At 49.9% G+C, this 21,101-nt stretch overlaps 2 protein-coding genes and 4 non-coding genes across 15 annotated transcripts; 1 reads left to right on the top strand and 5 right to left on the bottom strand.

Annotated features, from left to right (window-relative positions):
• Positions 1-2,823: 2,823 nt before the first annotated feature.
• On the bottom strand, positions 2,824-2,896 carry TRNAK-CUU. Its single transcript has one exon. It is a non-coding gene; the product is annotated as a tRNA-Lys (tRNA).
• Positions 2,897-2,910: 14 nt separating this feature from the next.
• TRIM41 (tripartite motif containing 41) lies at positions 2,911-15,741 on the top strand. Of its 10 annotated transcripts, none has more exons than XR_006603425.1 (8): positions 2,916-6,022; positions 10,519-10,614; positions 12,527-12,790; positions 13,355-13,377; positions 13,577-13,704; positions 14,151-14,781; positions 14,902-14,965; positions 15,412-15,475. XR_006603425.1 is itself a non-coding variant. In XM_004780209.3 (8 exons), exons 1-8 carry the CDS (start codon positions 5,213-5,215, stop codon positions 15,531-15,533), a joined length of 1,683 nt encoding a protein of 560 aa, XP_004780266.1. In that variant the 5' UTR covers positions 2,919-5,212; the 3' UTR covers positions 15,534-15,741. The 10 variants fall into 10 exon arrangements, 8 of the variants coding, with proteins under 8 accessions (XP_044925268.1, XP_044925267.1, XP_012905255.1 ...); XM_004780209.3 differs by having other exon boundaries at positions 2,919-6,022; positions 14,151-14,326; positions 15,412-15,741; XM_004780208.3 differs by having other exon boundaries at positions 2,919-6,022; positions 14,151-14,332; positions 15,412-15,741.
• On the bottom strand, positions 3,265-3,337 carry TRNAV-CAC. Its single transcript has one exon. It is a non-coding gene; the product is annotated as a tRNA-Val (tRNA).
• An 883-nt stretch (positions 15,742-16,624) lies between the features above and the next one.
• RACK1 (receptor for activated C kinase 1) lies at positions 16,625-21,098 on the bottom strand. Its single transcript, XM_004780199.3, has 8 exons — positions 20,868-21,098; positions 19,694-19,865; positions 19,033-19,180; positions 18,714-18,809; positions 18,200-18,310; positions 17,645-17,785; positions 17,138-17,248; positions 16,625-16,737 (listed from the first exon to the last, which is right to left on the bottom strand). Exons 1-8 carry the CDS (start codon positions 20,974-20,976, stop codon positions 16,672-16,674), a joined length of 954 nt encoding a protein of 317 aa, XP_004780256.2. The 5' UTR covers positions 20,977-21,098; the 3' UTR covers positions 16,625-16,671.
• On the bottom strand, positions 19,318-19,395 carry LOC123388915. Its single transcript, XR_006603436.1, has one exon. It is a non-coding gene; the product is annotated as a small nucleolar RNA SNORD96 family (small nucleolar RNA).
• On the bottom strand, positions 20,516-20,583 carry LOC123388916. The gene has a single exon (XR_006603437.1). It is a non-coding gene; the product is annotated as a small nucleolar RNA SNORD95 (small nucleolar RNA).
• Positions 21,099-21,101: the final 3 nt, after the last annotated feature.

Genomic DNA, 21,101 nt, shown 5'->3' with positions numbered 1-21,101 from the left:
GGGACAGACCATCCAGGCGGTGCTGGGCCATTCTCCACAGCTATTCTTTGTGCAGTCCAGACCTTAATCCCTAGATTTTATGGAATGAGGAATACGGTGGTGAGGTCAGAGGGTAGTTATCTAAAGTGGCGCCATCTGTACATCAAAGGATCTCTACTAGTTACCTAGAGTGGTGCCTCCTGTGTGCCACTTTAGGGAAGATCAGAACAAGCCTTCCCAAATTCTGTGTCATAACATTAATTAACCTCCACGGGCCTGGAACATGTAGTGGGAAGGAGGTCATTGCCCTGGCTTGAAGAGGATGGAGGGCCAAAAGTGGAGTCAGTGTTGGCCGTACTCCTGCCCTCAGACTTTGATTTCTGTTACTAAACCATCTAAAGCAGAACCCAAGGAGCCCCCTCTCCTGCCCAGGTATAAACCATGCACCTAGTTCCTTCACCCACTTCTCCCATCTGACTACTGCCTCCCACTGCTGTGCTAACTGTTTCCTGTCTAGAACAGGACTGTGTATCTCCAGTTCCTCTCTCTGACTCAGTCTCACTCCCATCACACCTTCTGGTCACCGTTCCTGAAGGATTTACCTTCTGAAAGGTAAATCAGAGAGAGTCTTTCTGCCTCCATATGGCCACTTTCGCCAAGGAGGATAAAGACCCAAACTCCTCCTTTCCTTGTGTTTGCTGAATGTCTGAACTGATCAGCGCTTGCCTCTTTTGTGCTAAGAGCAGCGATCACTTACCATGTGGAGGCCAAGAAAAACAAGGCTGTACCCACCTCGAGTCTAGCCCTGACATAAGCACAGCCATCTTGACAAAGCAAAAGCTGGCACCTTGTGCCTCCTCTCCACCCACTCCCCTCCCCCTCTGTAGTATGTGTGACATTCCTCAGGCACCCCTGGCTGCCCTAAAAGAAAAACAAATAGTTAACTTGCAGAGATCACAATCCTGCAAGACAGGAGTCTCCCTTGGTTTACAAATGTCCTAGAGATTTACAACAAAGAAGCTATCTTAACAATAATGTTGCCCTCCCCACCATAAAACTAAAGGAGGCTGATGCAGAAGGAAATGTAAATAAAGTTAAATTTCTTCTAAACCTAAATCTCACTAACAAGGACACTTGATAGGAGAAATGTGAAACTTTATCTCTAAACCTCCAAAATAGTGTCAGCAATCATTCCCAAACATATGACCCAGTGATATACATCTAAAGGGTCTCATGAGGAGATTTTTATTACTGATAATGAATAACCTTTTCCCCAGACAAAAGCTGGCCCCTCAAGGTCCTGGAGACCTCGCTTCCAAAATTCCTTAGAGACTTACATCATCATAACCCCCTTTTTCCTCACCCACCGCCGAGTCCACCCCTACTCTGCTTTTTAAAAACTCTGACTGTAATCTGGCTCAGGATCCAAGTCCCTACTCTGCTGTGTCAGGTATACTTGGGCCCAAGCTTAAACTTGTCAAATAAACCCTCGTGTGATTGCATCGGTGCTTGGCTCCTTGGTGGTCTCTCGGAAGCGAAAACTCGGGCATAACAACCAGATGGATTCCCATTTGGGCCTCGCTGGAGGGGCAACCGTGGAAGCAGTGGAGGGGAAAGAGACGCAGGAATTGTAGCAAAAGGATGCCCCTAGCTTGCTGGGAGATGGCAATGGGATGCCTGTCCCCTCTGGCTTCCCCTTAATGAAAGCCAGGATCTTTTAGGATGTTTTCCATTTCCAAGGAAGAAGGTTAAAAAAAAAAAAATTAAAATCCTGAAACTACAATTTGCAAATGAATCCACAAATATTTGTCCAAGAAAAAATGTCAAAGTTGAAAGTCCTGGGACACAAGCTTATTTAGACCCATTAATTCCAAGCTAAGACCATACAGTAACAGTAAGTTTCCCATGAGCCAGGTAGGACTGTACAAATAGGCAAATCCGCCTATTTTACAAACTTTGAGCAATTCCTGTCCAGACTGCCCTTATAAGGTGTCAGGCTAAACTTCCCCCAATTCCCGTATTGGACACAGGATTCTCAAGACTGAGGGCGATTCAGCCCTCTGCTTAGCAAGTCCAGCAAACCAGCTTTGCGTGCCTGATAGACTTCTCCTGCGGTCTGACGGGTATCCACGGAGACTCGTCCATACAGAAACCAGAAAACGGACTGAATTTGAAGGACTGAAAAAGCAGCTCAACTGAAGTTAACGAAGAATTTTCCGAAGAGACCAGTAAACTGACGATGTTCATGCTAGGGTTTCCAAAATAAAGGATATTTTTACATGCCTCTCTGCGTAGTGGCAACATTTCCCAACAGATGGACCCTTAAAAAGCGGAATGTACTGAAGAGGAGGGCCTCCCATCGGTAAGAGCACTCTTGTGTCCCCGGAACAAGACCCGGGGCGCGGCGAGAGCGGGAGAATGCTCAGCCTTTCAGTCACCCAGTAAAGTGGTCGCGAATCGGGCGGCCGTTGGGTCCCCCGCGGCTTCCAGGAGCCCCACCACACCCTGTGCTCCTGCGCGCCGCAGACACCGGACTGCCAGTCCGGTCCACAGAAGTGGCCCCATCCGCGTTGATCGTAGGCGGGCGGATTTCAGTGAGCGGAATGGTGGCCCAAGGAGCAGGCCCTCGGGCGTTAACTTATCCGCGGGCAGCACCGACCCCGTCCTTGCGGCCTCAGCCAGCGGGCCGTGCGCTGGGAGCAGTCTATTGTTGGGCCACGGGGAGCCACCTGCCTAGCTCCCGCGCGCCCGGCCAGGGAGGCCGAGTTCCACTCGCTGCCGCTCTGGACTCTCATTTCTAGACTTTGCTTCAAAAGTTCTATTTTCCCTTTTCAAAAGAATCTGCGCCCAACGTGGGGCTCGAACCCACGACCCTGAGATTAAGAGTCTCATGCTCTACCGACTGAGCTAGCCGGGCACACGCAAGGGTCTCCTGCTCTATCCCAGAAGACTGAAATGCTCACCAGGGAGGAGGCAAATATGGAGCACTTACTGTGTGCCCGACCGTCCTCGTGACTAGGACTAGAGAAGCCGACGATAAGGCTGCCCCAACCCCGGAGAGGAGGCTCTGCGCACGCTTGCGGGGGAAGAGCGAGATCAGCTGAGGAGGGAGCCTCAGTTTACATGGGAGCATTTATGGAGGACGCGCTCCGCACTGTCCCGTTTTACTGCCTGTCTCCCAACAAGAAAAAGAGGGAGACGTACACACGTCCTCTCCTCTGCGTGATCCCAGCCCTCCCCTCCTTGGGGTGCATGAGGGGCGCGAAGTGACTGCAGACTAAAAGTTGTTTCCGCCCGGTTTCGAACCGGGGACCTTTCGCGTGTGAGGCGAACGTGATAACCACTACACTACGGAAACCGACAGCAGGGCGTTCTAGCAAACACCACCCTGAAGCTACACAGGGTCGGGAGAGACCCGATTGAGCGAAGCCTGGATTTCCCAGCAGCAGGGGTTCCCTGCGCCGGCGGCCGAGCTGTGTTCGGGGCTCGCGGCCACACTTCTCCTGGTACGGCCTCGTCTGATTGCTCACCCACGAGCACTGCTGGTTCGGGCGTGTTCGGCCACCCTTCTGAGGAAGCGGACGTCCTCCGGGCGCATCAACACGGGCGGCAAAGCGCCTCCAGGACCCGGTGAGTAGCGCGCACGCCCAGTCCGGGCATCCCGCGGCGGCGGCCGGCGCTCCCCGGGAAGTCGGCCCGCGAAGGACGCTCCTGTCACTGCCCCTGCAGGCTTCCCTGTCTTGTTTCATTAAAGGAGAAATTCTTCAGAAGCCTCGGGCATTGTTTCGGTCGCCCCAAAGAGACGCCCTGAGTCCCAAAGCGGCACTTTTAGTCACACAGTCCCGCAGCCTGGACGGGAGCCTCTCGGATAAACTGAGCACCGCAAACCCGGTTTGACGTCCTGCCCTCAGGCTGGGCCGCGCGCACGCACACCTCGAGGCGGTGTGGGCACCGGGCGTGCGTGGCGCCCAGCGCCGAGCTTCATCGAATGAACCGACGGCCCCGAACTCACCCACCGTGCGCTTAGCAACCTGCTAACCACTTTGAAATGACGGTGACTCTAATTTCACAAAACCCTGTAACAGGAAAGCGTGCCCTTTACATGAGCAAACGCAGGACGACAAAGTTACCAGATACACCCTACACCCTGTCCCGTGTTGCACACGGCAGCATGACACTTCTCAGCACCTCGCTTTCCTCACCTCACGACATATCCTGAAGAGGATTCCCTTTCTACAGCTAAAGAGTGTTCCACTGTGTGAATGTTCAGGTCATGATTTCGCTCCTCCTTTACGGAGGAGCAGTTGGACGACTCGTCTGAACGATACGGCAGCGAGCGCAAGGCAGTTCCTCAACCGCGTGTGGAAACGCCCACTGGCTGAGGGAAGATGGGCAAGGACTCCGATCCCCGCCCCAAGCCGTCTCCGAGGAACTGAGTTCCTAAACATCAAAGTCCGCGGCCTAGAAGGGCCGGAAGTACTTGAGGATGCTCAACGGGACCCGCCCCTCCGCTTCCGGAATCGGTTGTGGGGAGTCCCTGGTGCAGTCCTCCGTGTTCGGTTAGTAGAATGGCGCCCGGCCGACGCGGTCACGGCACCGAGAGCGAACGGCCGCTAAGCGCTTCCGCCGTTCCCCGAAGTTTGCCTCCAGTGGCGGGGGATGGGGGAGGCCGGTTCTTCCAGGTCGTCCGCGTTCCCTGCTCCTTCATATTACAGAGACGTGGGCCTCCATCGTTCTAGCCCTCCCGCCCTGTTCCCGTGTGCCTGCTAGAGCGTCTCCTCGCCGTTTCCTGTCGCCCGGGGGCCCGGGAGGAAAGAAGGGGGCGTAGCGCTACCGCGGAGGGAACTCGCGAGCTTAGGAGACTCGCAGACACCGGAAGTGTTGGAAGGAGGACCGGAAGTGAGGGGGCGGAGCCAGGAAGTGAGGAGGGGCGGGGGTTTATGAGGAGGCCAAGGGAACGTTGGGACAGATTTGCACTCAGGGCCACCTGAGGGACTTGGCTTTAACGCTGAGCTCTGTCCCCTCTACTCGCAGAGACACGGTTGTCGTCTAGGAGTAGGGAACTCTGTGTGGAGGGGTGGGTTGTCGGGAGGACCTTCCTCTGTCCGCGCTTGAGGCAAGGTGTGGAGAGGCGGGGTGGGGGTGGGGCCGGGTCGTCAGGGCGTCTGAGAGGGAAGACCCCCGCCCCCCGCCCCCCCCACCGCCCATCTACACTGGCTGACTGGACACTAAGATGGCTGCCGTTGCCATGGCACCCAACCCTGTGCAGACCCTTCAGGAGGAGGCGGTGTGCGCCATCTGCCTCGATTACTTCACGGACCCCGTGTCCATCGGCTGCGGGCACAACTTCTGCCGAGTGTGTGTAACCCAGTTGTGGGGAGGGGAGGATGAGGAGGACAGAGAGGAGTTGGACCGGGAGGAGGAAGAGGAGGACGGAGAGGAGGAGGAAGTGGAGGCTGTGGGGGCCGGTGGGGGGTGGGACACCCCCATGCGGGATGAAGACTATGAGGGCGACATGGAGGAGGAGGTCGAGGAGGAAGAGGAGGGTGTGTTCTGGACCAGTGGCATGGGAGGGTCCAACTGGGACAACATGGACTACGTGTGGGAGGAGGAGGACGAGGAGGAAGATTTGGACTACTACTTGGGGGACATGGAGGAGGATCTGAGAGGGGAGGATGAGGAGGACGAGGAGGAAGTGCTGGAGGAGGACGAGGAAGAAGAGCTAGACCCCGTCACCCCACTGCCCCCACCTCCAGCCCCTCGGAGGTGCTTCACCTGCCCCCAGTGCCGAAAGAGCTTTCCCAGGCGGAGTTTCCGCCCCAACCTGCAGCTGGCCAACATGGTCCAGGTGATTCGGCAGATGCACCCAACTCCTGGTCGAGGGAGCCGTGGGAGCGAGCAGGGCATTTGTCCCAAACACCAGGAAGCCCTGAAGCTCTTCTGCGAGGTGGATGAAGAGGCCATCTGTGTGGTGTGCCGAGAATCCAGGAGCCACAAACAGCACAGCGTGGTGCCGTTGGAGGAGGTGGTGCAGGAGTATAAGGTGAGAGAAGTAGAGGATGGGAGCTGAGTGGGGGTGGAGAGGAAGAAAGAGGAGCTGGGAAAAGGAAACATGTCCCCTCCTAACCCCAGAACTTCAAGCCCTGGTGCTCTGATTCTCCTTTTCTTAGCACTTCACTGGCCTCAAGGTGGGTTAGACTGAGAAGGATCCTGCTCACAGACAGCAGAACAGTGAAGACCAGGAAGATTGGCTTCCTCAAAAGAAATTGGGCAAAGCCCAGGTGATAACATATCATTGGGTTGCATCTCTTAGGGAAAGCACTCCTGTTTCCCATTTCCAGTGTCTCTTAAGTATAGGAGTGCAGGTGACAGGCTCCTCAGGCTTTACCACCAGTCTGATTTTCCTCTGGATGAGTCTTCACTCTGTCCTTGACTCAGACCCCTAGAGTTGGGAAGGACTTGGGACCTCAAGGAAAAAGAAAGTGCCTTAAGGAGCAGGAATGTAGAAATGATTACTAGTGTCATACCCCAGATACTCTGCACTTGCCGTTTGATGGGCTTCTCACCTAACCCCTGATAGGGCTTGTTTCTCCTCACGGACTTTTGCTGGATCTGCATCAGTCTAATGTACTGACTAGAACTTACCTTTCCTGAGAACGCAGGGAAAAGGGAGATGCTTCTTAAGTCAGAAGACTGGGCTCTGCACTTGCGAATATTCACTCAGGCATCTCTGAAAGTTTTGGAACTCTAATTTCTCCAGGATTAAAAGTTAATTTTTACTGAACAGTTAACTTATGATGTACACCAGGAACTGTACTAAGCACTTTTCATGGACTGTCTCATTTAAAACTCAAAACAATCGTGTAAGTTGATATAGTTTCTATCCCTGTTTTACAGATTAGGAAACAGATTTAAGTAATATACACAGGGCCACACAGTTATTAGTAAGTGATGGACTTGGTTATGATCCCCCTCCCCTGTGCCTGTGCCCCTGCATACTGTTAACAGTGTCACCACCATTTAGATGTCTTGTTTGACTTTCCTGACATGTGACTTCTTAGAGTCTGATTCTAGTTTGGTTAATACTTTGCACCATACTTCTGGCCTTCAGTCTTTGGGGATATAAGTGAAGATCTACCTATAAGACAGCCAGCACAAACAGTAATACTTAGTGAAAGCTGGGATGGGTTTGAAATAGTGAGTCCAGGAGAAAGAGAGCGTAGCTCCCATGTGCAGAACGTTTTTGGGTTATGACCCATGTTTTTGTATCATCTCACACAGTAACCTCATTTAGGTAATCTTATCATTACCCTCATTTTAGAGTAACCAGTCTAGAACTTCTCAGCTATGAGTAGTACAGCTAAGACAAAAACCTAAAATCCTTTCATGACAAGTAACTGTTTCTTCCACGCAGTGATTGTCCCAGTTACTGGGGGAGTTTTCAAAAGTACAGTGGGCCCTACCCCTCGAGATTCTGAGACAGAGACAGGGAGAATATCAGAATATCTTTAAGAAAGCCCAGTGTAGCATGGGAATCACTGCATTGGTAACATCACCTGTTTTTTAAACCCTGCATTATTGGGGAAGGTTGTGATCTCCTTTTGTCCTTTTTTACCTCTTTTTTTTTTTTTGGCTCCTAGTTAACCATACACATCAATGGACCGTCAGTTTGTTAACTGAATCTTGGGGTGGACTATTCATGGGTGTTCCACCCCTTCTCCACCCTCCTCCTACAGGACTCTTCTGAAGAGCTTCTGAAACTGGATTTTAATTTGTGTTAGCCACATCTGTTGTATGCCAGCCCAGTAGGGCTCTGCAGTTTGAGGAGGCCATAGAGATGCAAATAATCTGCCATTAACTGATCAGCAAATGTAAATACATAAGTTTTACTATATAGAACTAAATCGAGTGATTCCTTTTCTAATTTACAGGCTATGTTATGGGCAGATAGTTAATCCTTTTCAAATATGTACATTAACTAGCACTAGCTTGAAACAGTGTTGTTTTGTAGAAGTATTTCTTTATTGAATAGGTAATAATACAAATGATGTTTAAATAAAGCTCCTAAAAAGTTGAAAGCCCATGATAATTTTTCTTAAATAGTACTCTGTTTGGATTTGTGCTTATCAATTTTTTGTCAATTTTCCAGTATTTAGGAAAAATATTAAATGAGAAATTTAAGCATCATAAATTCTGAGTAGATTTGGAGAAAAGTAGAAAGTAGTATTGATGAAGTCCCAGAACCTAAGTCAGGTTCGGTGGGGTGAGGTTCGGAGCTGATGACTAAAGAAAGAATTCTTAAGACATCTTTGGTGCAAAATGGTGGTTTATTAAAGCACGGGGACAGGACCCGTGGGCAGGAAGAGCTGCTGCCCCGGGTTGTGAGGAGTGGCTGGTTATATACACAGGAGTTGGGTAGGTGAGGACAAAGGGGTGTTCAGAAGGGCTATTGGGGCAAAGAATACTATCAGGATATTGAAGGCCTGGTCACTATCAAGTAAAGACAATTGGAAGTCTGGTGGAATGTTACATTCCTGCTATCAAGCATCCTTGTTAATGAGATTTAGGTTTAGAAGAAATTTAACTTTATTTACTTTTCCTTCTACCTCCACCTCCTTCCGTTTTTCATGGAGGGGAGGGTGACATTAGGGCTTGAGGAACTGAGTTCTGTGTCCCTGGAAATTGGGCTATTGATAAGGTAACTTCTTTGTTGTAATCTCAAGGACATTTGCAAACCAAGGGAGACTCCTGTCTTGCAGGATTGTGATCTCAGCAAGTTAACTATTTATCATTTTATGGCAGTCAGGGGTGCCTGAGGAATGCCACACATATGGAGGGGAGCGGATGAAGGGGGGGGGTGCAAGGCGCCAGCTCTTACTTTGTCCTCAGCCAGCCTCCTGCTCCCTCATCAGTATGAAAAGACATTTTTTTGTAGTTCATGCTACTTTCATGTTAGTGATTGCTTGTAATATATATTTTTTAAGATTTTTATTTATTTATTTGACAGACAGAGATCACAAGTAGGCTGAGAGGCAGGCAGAGAGAGAGAGAGAGGAGGAAGCAGGCTCCCTGCTGAGCAGAGAGTCCGATGTGGGGCTTGATCCCAGGACCCTAGGATCATGACCTGAGCCGAAGGCAGAGGCTTTAATCCACTGAGCCACCCAGGTGCCCCTGCTTGTAATATTTTTAATGTAGTTTTTTCTACAACCACTTATCCTGTGCAACAACTGCCTGTTGTACTGTGGGTCAGTAACCCCTTTAGTTCAAGGGTCATTATCAGGTTGTCATTGGCAGCTTAGACATAGGTAGAGAATACTAGATAACAGTTACTGATCTTTGGTACATGCCAGACTGTGTGAAGCATACTGTCCATTAGGTAGATTCTGTTATTACCAATTCCCGTGTAAGGTGAGGAAACTTGAAGTGTAGCTTGCATCAGGTCACTTGGATACATTCAGGTTTAGATTGGAGTCTAGACTTAAGCTCTTCTGCCCTGTACTGCCTCTCAAGGAAAGGAGAGAGAAAGGCAGAAGTAGTAGGAGACATTGAAAAGGGAAGAAAACAGGTTGGGCCCATCTCTGGTCTCTAACAGTCTTTTAAAGAAAAAAGATTCTGTTACAAATGATTGGAACATAGAGCTCAATGCATATTGGCTGTGAAGATTAAAACCAGAGGAAGAGAGGGTTTTTGTTTTTCATTTAGTAAGTGAGTGGGAGAGAAATGGACAGAGAGGCATAGAAATCATGTGGGTCCCCTGCCCCCAGGAATCCCTGTGTCTTGGGGGAAGCATACTTAAAAATCATTACAGTGCCTCAGAAGTATTAAAAAGGTTATATTCATGTTCCTTGGGGTGACAGGAAGTGGGGGCAGGGAGGATCTGGACCATGGCCGGGTAGCTAGGTTTTAAAGGAAGAATGCCTTGGGCCAAATGGAGAAAGGCAATCCCAGGTAGAGGGAGCAGCATGGATAAAGATACAGAATTACATCAGGAAAAGACAGTTTTATGTGGCTAAAACTAAGAGTCTGTATTAGAAAGGGTGAAGTGTAGGAGAGGAGGCTAGAAACGTAGAGGCAATGAGTGCCTCATATTTTGCAGATGGTGGAGAACCATGGAAGGATCTTTAGGACAAGAACAAAATTGTCAGAGAAGTTTTTTAGAGATGAAAGTTATAAGGAAGATTGCTAATGAGGGGGAAGGGACCATAGGCAGGAACATCATACAGGAGGACTTCATGTGATGAGGGCTTCAAGCCAGGTCCATCCCAACTCTGAGTATGGAGCTCTGTAGTCCTCAGGATCTTACTTTTAGAGAATCTGGGGTTCTGTACATGGCTTCTCTACAGGGTACAGGCAGAGTATTGGAGGCATTTGTCATCAAGAGAAGAAAGGGGAGGAAGAGAGGATGATGCTTATTTGGTACCTGTGTTGGGGATCAGGCGTTGGGCCCCAGTGCACTGCAGGGAGGATGGGGCAGATGGGCACTGAAAGCAGGTGCCTCTCCTATCCCAGGCCTCTAACCTTCCTTTCCCATTCCCTCAGGCCAAACTGCAGGGGCATGTGGAACCACTGAGGAAGCACCTAGAGGCTGTGCAGAAGATGAAGGCCAAGGAGGAGAGGCGGGTGACAGAGCTGAAGGTGGGTGAATGTCCTTGATAGGGCTGACTGGCTCTGTAATCAGGGCAGGGAATGCCTATAGGCTGCCTATGCTCAAGAGTGGTGGCTAGATTCCCTGAAGAGGGGCAGCCGAGGCCTGGGAGAGAAGTAGACATATTCTTAGGATCTGGAAGAGATAGGGGCTTTGCATAGTAGAGTGTTTGTTCGTAGGTTCCAAAATAGAGTGGTAGCAGGCCTGGTGAGGAGAGGTTGGGTCCCTGGCCCAGGGCTGCAAAAAAGCAGGCTTACCAACCAGACACCTTGCTCCAGGCCCAGTCCCCACCACACCAGATAGCACAGAGGGCAGAAGTGAGCAAGGAAAATCCATGTAACAGCCATCAGAGAAGTTCTGAGCAAGAGAGGGGGGACCAGGGTGTTTAATGGAGGATAGGAATTTGTGACTGTTAGCATGGCAGAGACTGTCTTTTCTAGTTCAGTGTTTCTCAGCTGTTTCTCTTGAGCACCTCTCCCCAAAGAGTATTTTTTGATATTTTTCCCCCTAATATCAACCCCTCACCCCCAACTCTGTACCCGTTTTTGTAAGGTCAGCAAGCACTGAGAATGCCTTGGCACTGAGCTTTGGAGACCAGGCCTCTTCCCTCATCTCTCCCGTGCCTACTGCCCTGGCCAGTGAGGGGTCTTGCCGCTTTCTAGGGCTTTTGCTTATTTTTTGCACCTACATATTAGGAACTGTGCTGCTGGTGACTGCCAGGGACCAAGTGGTGGAATCAGTCTGGGAGTCCTCTTTCCTCTAGTCAGATACTCAGATTGTGATTTCTGGGGTCCTGGGTTACAGAGAGATGATGTCAGGATTTGAGTGTCTCTGGGACAGAGGGTGAAACTGACTTCCTTCACTCCCTTGGTCAGTCAGAACTTCCTTTCCCCTCTCTGGCTTGCTATACTATGTCCCAAGAATGTCTCTAGCTGATGGGTGGAAAGCATGCCTTTATCTAAGAGTCGCCAGCCCAGGCAAATGGGATGAGAGTGAGCAGTTTTCTGTCATTACATTTAGAAGTACCTACACCATGATGCCCATGATTTTGCCTCTTGGCTGTTAAAATGTAAAATATTATTTGGCCGTTTATAGGAAAAGTTCACTAGATTCCTGATTTAGAAGGATTAAGTGACTTTTCTCAGGTCATTAGTGGTATAGTCAAGATCTTAACTTGACATCTTGATTCCTGAATTTTTTTTTTTTAAAGATTTTATTTATTTATTTGACAGAGAGAAATCACAAGTAGATGGAGAGGCAGGCAGAGAGAGAGAGAGGGAAGCAGGCTCCCTGCTGAGCAGAGAGCCCGATGCGGGACTCGATCCCAGGACCCTGAGATCATGACCTGAGCCGAAGGCAGCGGCTTAACCCACTGAGCCACCCAGGCGCCCTGATTCCTGAATTTTTTATTCATTCATTTCAAAAAGTTCTTACTAAGTACCTACTTTGTGGTTGGTGCTCTTCCAGGGTCTGAGGACCTTGTGGTAAACAGAGATTATGCAGTGGTGGTAAAGGATGTTAAAAGATACTTCAATGTAAACATAACATTTTAAATTAAGATTAATGCCATCATATACAAGGATACTTATGGGGGTGGTCCTGATTTAGATCTGGAGGGGAGGGAAGGCTTCTCTCTAGGAATATCTTTAAACTTAGACGAGAAAGATGAATGAAGTTAGTTAGCCAGGGTGGAGATAAGTTGCAGACGGAAATTGTTGAGTTTGAGTTTGAGTTTGAGTTGAGTTTGAGACCAGTGTGCTGGGGGTGTGGGAGTGGTGCCTGGTAAGGCTGGGAGGTGGGGAAGGGGACAGGGGCCTCTTTCCATTTGGGATGTAGGGCTCCGTTACCTTGGTTGAGGGGCAGCAGTTGCAAAATTGGAAGTTTATGTTTCTGTGTGTTGAGGTGGTATCCACCATCCCCTTTGCATCATCCCAGAGCCAGATGAAGTCAGAGCTGGCAGCTGTGGCCTCGGAGTTCGGGCGGCTGACACGGTTTCTGGCTGAAGAGCAGGCAGGGTTGGAGCGGCGCCTCCGAGAGATGCATGAAGCCCAGCTAGGGCGTGCAGGAGCAGCAGCCAGCCGCCTGGCAGAGCAGGCTGCCCAGCTGAGCCGCCTGCTGGCTGAGGCCCAGGAGCGGAGCCAGCAGGGGGGCCTGCGGCTGCTCCAGGTGAGCAGTGTCCCCTTCTTTATCACCCCTTCTCCCCAAAACCCCTATTTGCTCTGTCAGGCAGTGCTTACCAAACATCTGTTCAGAGCTGCCTCTCTCCTCGTTGAGAGGACCCCACAATGATTTAACCTAAGACCAAAAGGTTTTTTGAGGCTGGGGACAGAGTTAATGCCAAATGTGGTGTGCATGTGATTATACCCAGTGAAAAGAAAGAAGATTCAATTGTAGAATGAGGGTTTTAAAGGAGAGTTGAGGAAAGAATTTTTGACGAGATATCCTGAAAAAGATTCACAAGTCATGTTGTGAAAATTCTTTTACTGGGGTTGAAAATTCTGTTACTGGTCTCGTAACAAATTGAGATGAATTAGGTGTGCTGAGGCATAGGGATGATTGAGATAGACATACGCTTATTGAGGGCCTTGAGGATGCTTTTTCTTACTCCCTGTTCAAGTTCAGTCCTTTCTCTGGCTGGAATCAGATTGGGAGAAAGGAGCTGTCTCTGTGCAGCTGACTCTCTCTTTGTCTCTTTTTCCCTCTCCCTCTTTTTGTTTCTGTTATTCCCAGGACATCAAGGAGACTTTCAATAGGTGTGTTGCCACCCTTTTCCTCTGTGACCCAGTGGCATCTGGTTCCCCATCCCTACCTTTCTTGGATATCCCGCTCCTTTCCTTCCTTCCCCAGGACCTGAGTTTCTGCCTCCTGGACCCTCCTCTCCTTCCCCTCAGCTTTTGCTCTTCCCTCTGGGAATATCATGGTCCCACCCCCTGCCCGGTCCCCTTCCTCTAGGTGTGAAGAGGTACAGCTGCAGCCCCCAGAGGTCTGGTCCCCTGACCCGTGTCAACCCCATAGCCATGACTTCTTGACAGATGCCATCGTGAGGAAAATGAGCCGGATGTTCTGTCAGGCTGCCCGAGGTAGGGAGGTCACTTCTATGACCTTCCTTTGCCTTTCCCTTTACAAACCTGAGATTGAGTTCTGATTGGGTTCTGAGCGGGGTGGGGGGGGGGGTTGGGGCTGAAGTGGAGCTGCATACAGGTAGGGGCCTCAAGCCAAGAGTAGCTTTTATCTAGACCAGGTAGGGGGTGGGGGTGGGGGGGAGGGGTGGGTAGCAAGAAGAGCCAGGGCCAGAGGTTAGACCTGTCCAGTGTCCTGGAAACAAGAAGTGGAGGCCATAGAAACTCAAGTCTGGCTTTTAGGATGGGGTGGGGTGAGGACACCTGGAAGCCTGGGAGGGAGGGAGGCAAGGGGTAGACAGCAGGAGAGGCTGAATCTTAAGAGTTGGCTACTGATGGGGAAAAAGTTGTTCTTTTGTTCAGTTGTTCTGGCGTATTTGTCCCCCCCCCCCCCCCACCGCCCCAAGTGGACCTGACGCTGGACCCTGACACGGCTCACCCAGCTCTGATGCTGTCCCCTGACCGCCGGGGGGTCCGCCTGGCAGAGCGGCGGCAGGAGGTTGCTGACCATTCCAAGCGCTTCTCAGCCGACTGCTGCGTTTTGGGGGCCCAAGGCTTCCGCTCTGGCCGGCACTACTGGGAGGTAGAGGTGGGCGGGCGGCGGGGCTGGGCGGTGGGCGCTGCCCGTGAATCGACCCATCATAAGGAGAAGGTGGGCTCTGGGGGGTCCTCTGTGGGCAGCGGGGATGCCAGCTCCTCACGCCATCACCATCGCCGCCGCCGGCTCCACCTACCCCAACAGCCCCTGCTCCAGAGGGAAGTGTGGTGTGTGGGCACCAACGGGAAACGCTACCAGGCACAGAGCTCAACGGAGCAGACACTGCTGAGCCCAAGTGAGAAACCACGGCGCTTTGGCGTGTACCTGGACTATGAGGCTGGGCGCCTGGGCTTCTACAATGCGGAGACTCTAGCCCACGTGCATACCTTCTCAGCTGCTTTCCTGGGCGAGCGTGTCTTCCCTTTCTTTCGGGTGCTCTCCAAGGGCACCCGTATCAAGCTCTGCCCTTGATTAGCCTGCCACCCGCAGGGGCCCCTCTGGTTAGCACTTGGGGGGCGGGTGGTGGTGGAGGGTGGCCCATAAGTTTGGGGGCTCAAAGGCTCCTTCCACTGTTTGTTGCTTCCTGCTCCCCTTTGACCCAGGCCCGCTTCTCCCTCTAGGAGCCTAAAGAACCCTCCTGGCCTGCAGCTCAGCCTTCTCTCACCTGCAATGTCTGTCCAACAGGTCTGCATGGGTCCCTGATGAGAACAGCTGCCTGGTTTTCCTTCCCTCTATCCACCTAGGGGTCTGCATTTGAGTAGGGGATGAGGGGAGATTTAACTCCATTACTTAACTTCCCTTTCCCTGCTCTTCTACCTTGTCAGTTCTCAGGCTGGGGGTACTTGGGCAAGACACAGGTCTGCTCCCATTCCATTTTCTGATGCACATTTTAGCTAAGGGATTTGGAAGCTTTTTTGGGGGAGGCAGGTTGGGTGAAAGGGTAGAGCTGGGTAATAAATGTCTACTCTCCAGGGGAAGTAGGAGGGATTCTGAACTCCTTCCATCCCCAATTTCTACCTCCATAGACTGGCCAGAATTTAGCTTGAGAGCTCTGGAATGGTTGACATGATTGAAACTATATACCATTTTATCACCCAATAAATTATTTTCTCCTCCTTCCTTTTTTCCAGCACTCAAACTAGGAGTAAAGCTCACCCCACCCAAACCCTCCAGGTCTTTTCACTGCCAGGCTCCTTTCCCCTTTGCTCAATGGAGTTCCTTGTGTCAGTTTCCAGCCTCTTCATGTCTTTAGTTCTCTCCATTTGGTGAGCCCTGACCAGGAGCCTGGGGACAGGGGTTTGGATCCCCAGAAGAGCCTTGGGTATAATCTATTTTTCTAGTAACCCCTTGCCTTCTGTCACTTGTCAGCTTTTGTCCTCTACTTTGACAGAGGTCAATTTATGTTCCTGGGGAAAAGGGAAGATGGGTTGTGTTGTGGAAATAAAAAGTTTATTTGCTTCTTTGGTGGAGTCCTTTCCTTTAGGTGAGCAAAACAGGGATGAAACAATCTCCATAGTAAGCCAGTTCTTCTGTAATGCCAAACAACTGAGGACTGATTATACCTTCCCCTGATAACTTGCCTTTTGCACTGGTCACCCCTTTCCCAGGTTTGATCTTATTCCCAGATGGTGGTACTCATCCCCCAGCCCCATTTGAATGACCTATAGGTTTTTTTAAATTGAAACTCTTTTTAGAATATACTTGAGATTGTTTCCTGCTTTATGCAGATCACTGCTTTGAGGCTTTAAGACTACGGTTTTTCCAAGAATCTTCACATTTTCATAATCTCTGTGTCATTTTATCTAGTTGAAATACCATAAAAGCGGGAGAGGTCTCATTACCATTATGAGTTGATAGAAAAGGAAATGGAAAATCTGTACAGGTTACATCAACATGTTCCATGTTACTCCTCCACCATTTGAGAAAAAAGCCTTCTGTGACTCTTATTTACAAATACCTGCAGACCACTCTACAATTTTTAATGTCCAACAATGGAAGGAGTAAAAAGTAATGATTAAGCAGCAGTTCTTCTCGTGAGTGGTTTCATCACAGATGAAGGATTAAAAAATCTCCAACAAAAAGACTCAACCTCACTGCCTACCCTAAAACCTGGGGCATTTCAGAATATCTTCCTTTATAATACTGCTTTGAGCAATGACAATACCTATTTGTTCAATTATTTCTTATGTGTTAGAAGCTAGAACTGAGGTTTTACTAATCCTGAAGAACATTTTCTCCAGACTTAAGGGAGGCCTAGAGGATATATAGCTAAGACACAGGATATTGTGATACAGCATAGCATTACAAAGTAGCTTTTTTTGCTTATCAGAGAAAGACAATTTCTACAAGTCAGAAAACCAATGTTTTATTCCTAAAGCTCTGCCATATTTCTAACGGGTGCCGATGGTCACCTGCCACACACGCACCAGGTTGTCTGTGTAGCCAGCAAACAGAGTCTGCAAGGGAGAAAGGATAGCAACAGGTCATGTCAGAGCCACAGAACTCTACATTTCTAATAAGGATGGCCTTTCTTTTAAGATTCCTAGTCTTCTAACCACCAAGTTGTAGGTGGTATGTATTCCAGAGAAGACAATGGCTGGTATATTAAGGAGTCATACTTTTGTAAAATGGTTAAGTCATCTAAGGTGTCAACTGAAGGCAGGTAATCACTGACTGCTATATCAATTTACCTTCTGATGTGGGAACATGTACTCTATTCACTGACACAGCTAATCTGGTCCTCCCAAATCACCCTGGCAAATTTCGTCATTTTAACTTCATGTCAAAGATACACCAAGGACATAAAGGGGGAGAGAAAGGGTAGAAGCCAGGTCACTTAGGGAGAGACCTACTTACCTGGCCATCAGCAGACCAGGCCAGAGAGGTACACTGAGGTGGCTCTGCCTTGCTGCTCGTACTGATAACTTCTTGCTTTAGTTCATCTACAATGATCTTGCCTTCCAAGTCCTGAGGAAGAGGAAAATAATCCAGATAAGGATAGACCCTACTACAGGCATCTCTGGGTGCAGGGCACGGGGAAAGAGGCTGAGGATGTTGCTGAGCAGCCTAAAAATGCACAGGACTGCCTCTCTTCCTCCCCTCCAGAACAACCTAGACCAACATGTCATTTATGCTGAGACTGAGTACGCTGTAATTTGCCATCCCCTTTAGCAGGTAAGTATCTGCCACCACGGTAAATTCCAATCATGGGAAGCTGTTAACTTGCTCTTCCTGGATCTCCACTGATAGCCCCACGGTTCAAGAAGCTTGAATCCCATCCGTGACAAATCAGGAACTCACAACATTGCTAGGGCTCAGAGAATACAGCCAGGTGCCTCAGCCTGAACTATAGCCCACACTCACCCAGATCTTGATGCTGGGGCCTGTGGCAGCACAGAGCCAGTATCGGTTAGGACTGAAGCACAGAGCATTGATGATGTCCCCACCATCGAGTGTATAGAGGTGTTTGCCTTCGTTGAGATCCCACAGCATGGCCTGGCCATCCTGGGAAGAGAAGGGAGTGACCAAAGCAGTATGCAACCTATTCAGATGTTAATGGTTTCAAAATTCCGTCCCTCCCCCGCCAACAAATGTCCCCAAAGCTAATGATTCAAATACCAGTATTTACTTGAGTGCCTTTCCTTTAATCCAGGAAACCTCACCAACCCTGCAACATCCTGACAACTTCTAAGTAAATCGCTACAATTAGTTCTGAAAACTGAAACCTCCTAATCAATAGCTTCAAGAAATCAGCTTTACTGAAAACAATCTTTTTGTTTCAAAGAGTATGCCTTATTTATGTCATTTCTAGAAAGCAATCTTAAGAAATACTTATTCGTGGATAACTATCTCATTATTCTAAGTATTCTTTCTAAAACACTGTCCCCCACAGAGTAGGAACTCCCAGTTCCTGAATACCTTCCCTCCAGAAGCGCAGAGGGATCCATCTGGAGAGACAGTTACAGTGTTCAGGTAGCCCGTGTGGCCGATGTGATTGGTTTTCAGCTTGCAGTTTGCCAAGTTCCATACCTAGGTTTGGGACATTGGGGAGTAACAGGTGAAAATACTGGCTCTGAATCCACTGGCGTCAGGAGGGCTCAAGGCAGACAAAAAGGCACGGCACCTTATTTAAAAGCGCTCAAAGGACAGGTGGCCATTTTTTATTCATCAGTAACAAAAAGGTTCAAAGAATCTGGGACACCCAAGGACAATTAAGATTAAAAAGGATTAACAAATGTTCTGTGTTGCTTTATGAGGGACACTGGGCTTAATTAGCTACCTCAGCAAGTTCTCAAAAACTAATGACCTGTACTTAGAAGACAGCAATAGGAAAAGCCAACTGAAGGACAAAGCTTTCAAAGTTAGAACCACCTGGGAGGCAGTGGGAGCACCCTGTGGCTGGTAAAGGCCCTACACCTGGTTCCACGCTCACCTTGACCAGCTTGTCCCAGCCACAGGAGACAATAATGGGATTGCTGCTATTGGGTGAGAATCGGACACAAGATACCCACTCCGAATGGCTTTCATCCTGCAAAGGACAGAAAAGCAATCAGGAGAAACTATCCTGTCCCTATGAAACCAGAACCCCACCACACCCCCTTCCCTCACTTACATGGAAAATATTCATACCCCCAGAACCCAAACCTTAATATTAACAAAACCCCTTTAGAGTCCAGGCCAGGCCTGAAATCACCACATACTGCCAAGGTTAAGAAGAGGAGAGAATCTTGAACATGTGCCTTCACAGTTACCTGGACAGTATATTTGCATACACCCAGAGTATTCCACAGCTTGATAGTTTTATCTCGGGAGCCAGAAACAATCTGCCGGTTGTCAGAGGAGAAGGCCACACTCAGCACGTCCTTGGTATGTCCTACAAATCTGCGTGTGGTGGTACCCCTGAGAAGGAAGACTTGGTCAGTCTCTAAATGCCACAAACCACCTTCCACGTCACACTGTTTCCCTGGCCTTGCTCCTGTCTCACTGCGGCTGCCATTAATCACATGATCCTGGAAATGGGTCTGATCACAACAGGCATCCCTTCAGAATTGCAGGACATGTCCTCACTCCCACGTGGGGATTGGCTGACAATGTCGTTCTGTCATCACTGGGATCCTCCATTATGCCTGAGGATCCAAAGCCTGAGCTCCCAAGCTAACCAGCTTCAAACACTCGCCTACTCCCAACCACAGTGTGTGGCAAAACTGCTCAACCAGCCCACTCCTAACAATTCTGCTTAACTAATTAAAAGTAGCAAGGATGGAAATCTAACAACCCCAACCAGCTGCTCTACGTACTCTCAGTTCCCACAGTGAACCTCACTGTCCCTTGGAAACCACGTCCCAACAGCATCTACCTCATTTCTGCTCAGCTTTTCCCCATTGCCCCGGAGTTAAATGAGCAGCTACTTGCGTTGTGAGATCCCAGAGACGAAGGGTTCCATCCCAGGAGCCGGAGAGGGCAAACTGGCCATCTGAGGAGATGACCACATCACTGACAAAGTGGGAATGACCCCGAAGAGCACGCTGAGGGATGCCATAGTTAGTCTCATCCCTTGTCAGCTTCCACATGATGATGGTCTTATCTAGGGGAAGTTAAGAGAGAAACCCAGTGAGGAATCCCATAGCCACTTGCTGATAATCCAGGATCCCTCAAGGTCATTGCTGGATTCAAGAAAACAAATTAAAGACACTCAAGGGCAGAGGAGAACCACAGGCTGAGAGCTGTTATTAGTCAAGGGAAGCGATTGGCTATTTAGAAAGGAGTCAAGTAGAACTAAGTAATGCCACAAAAATTAAACTCAGGGGTGCAGAATTTGATTAGACTACGCATGTCCTCTTCTAATATTCGGATCAACTCACCATCTCTTTTATGTCTACTCTGAGGTCTAAACCATGAACACTGCCGCTTGGGTATGGGATTCCTACAACTGCTGCTGGAAAGCTGCCTTACACGCTATGGGACTGGTTGCTTTCACGGAAACGTGTTAGGCTCAGCAAGCTTTCCAATTAAGCGCCAAACATTATCCTGGCCCCAGACTACTTTTAATAGTGGGCGGCGGGGGGGGGGGGGCGGTGGGAGACACGAGAAGCCTCCAAATGCTGCCAAATTTGGAGAATGAAAAAACCGAGAGCGCGGGGTGGGGGGGATGGAAGGCACGGGCCAGCAAGGAGATTGGAGTCACAACGTTCCCTTGGAGTCCATGCACTACCCACTACGAACAGGGCCGGGCGGAAGCTCAGAAACAGCCTCTGGATCTCAGCACAGGCACTCAGATGGCATGTTGGGGTCATCACAGCCCCGCCCGACCCCGTAGGCTCCTGGGCACGCTCAGCCACACCTGCGAGAAGATGGGCAAGAAATAAAACCCAACCCTGCAATCCTCCTGCCAGCCACGAGCTGACAGATCTCCATCTCCGCCAAGTGGGATGTCTCACGGGCTTGTCCTGGCTGAGGCCTAGGGCCGGGGCCGCATACCGCAACCCACACCCGGACCGAGTTTTCCAAGCAGCCAACTCGCGCTCCACTGACAACGCCAGGCGACCCCCCTATTCCTCAATCCTCTGCCCCGCACCTTAGCTCGTACCTCGAGAGGCGGACAGTATCATGTCCGGGAACTGGGGAGTCGTGGCGATCTGAGTCACCCAGCCGTTGTGGCCCTTGAGGGTGCCACGAAGTGTCATCTGCTCAGTCATGTTGGCGGCGAGTGCGGGTGTCACCGAGGCGACAAGGATGGAGCTGGATAGTTCAGAGAGACTAGCAGCACAGCCGCTCCCGCCGCGGCCCTGCAGAGGAAAAGAGAGAAAAGGCCCCCGCCGGA

Source organism: Mustela putorius, unplaced genomic scaffold (genome assembly GCF_011764305.1).
Source record: "Mustela putorius furo isolate JIRA1106 unplaced genomic scaffold, ASM1176430v1.1 tig00003923_pilon_pilon_pilon, whole genome shotgun sequence".
Lineage (NCBI taxonomy): Eukaryota > Metazoa > Chordata > Mammalia > Carnivora > Mustelidae > Mustela > Mustela putorius.
Note: the sequence above shows the minus strand (reverse complement) of the source record. Positions and strands in the feature narration are given on the sequence as shown.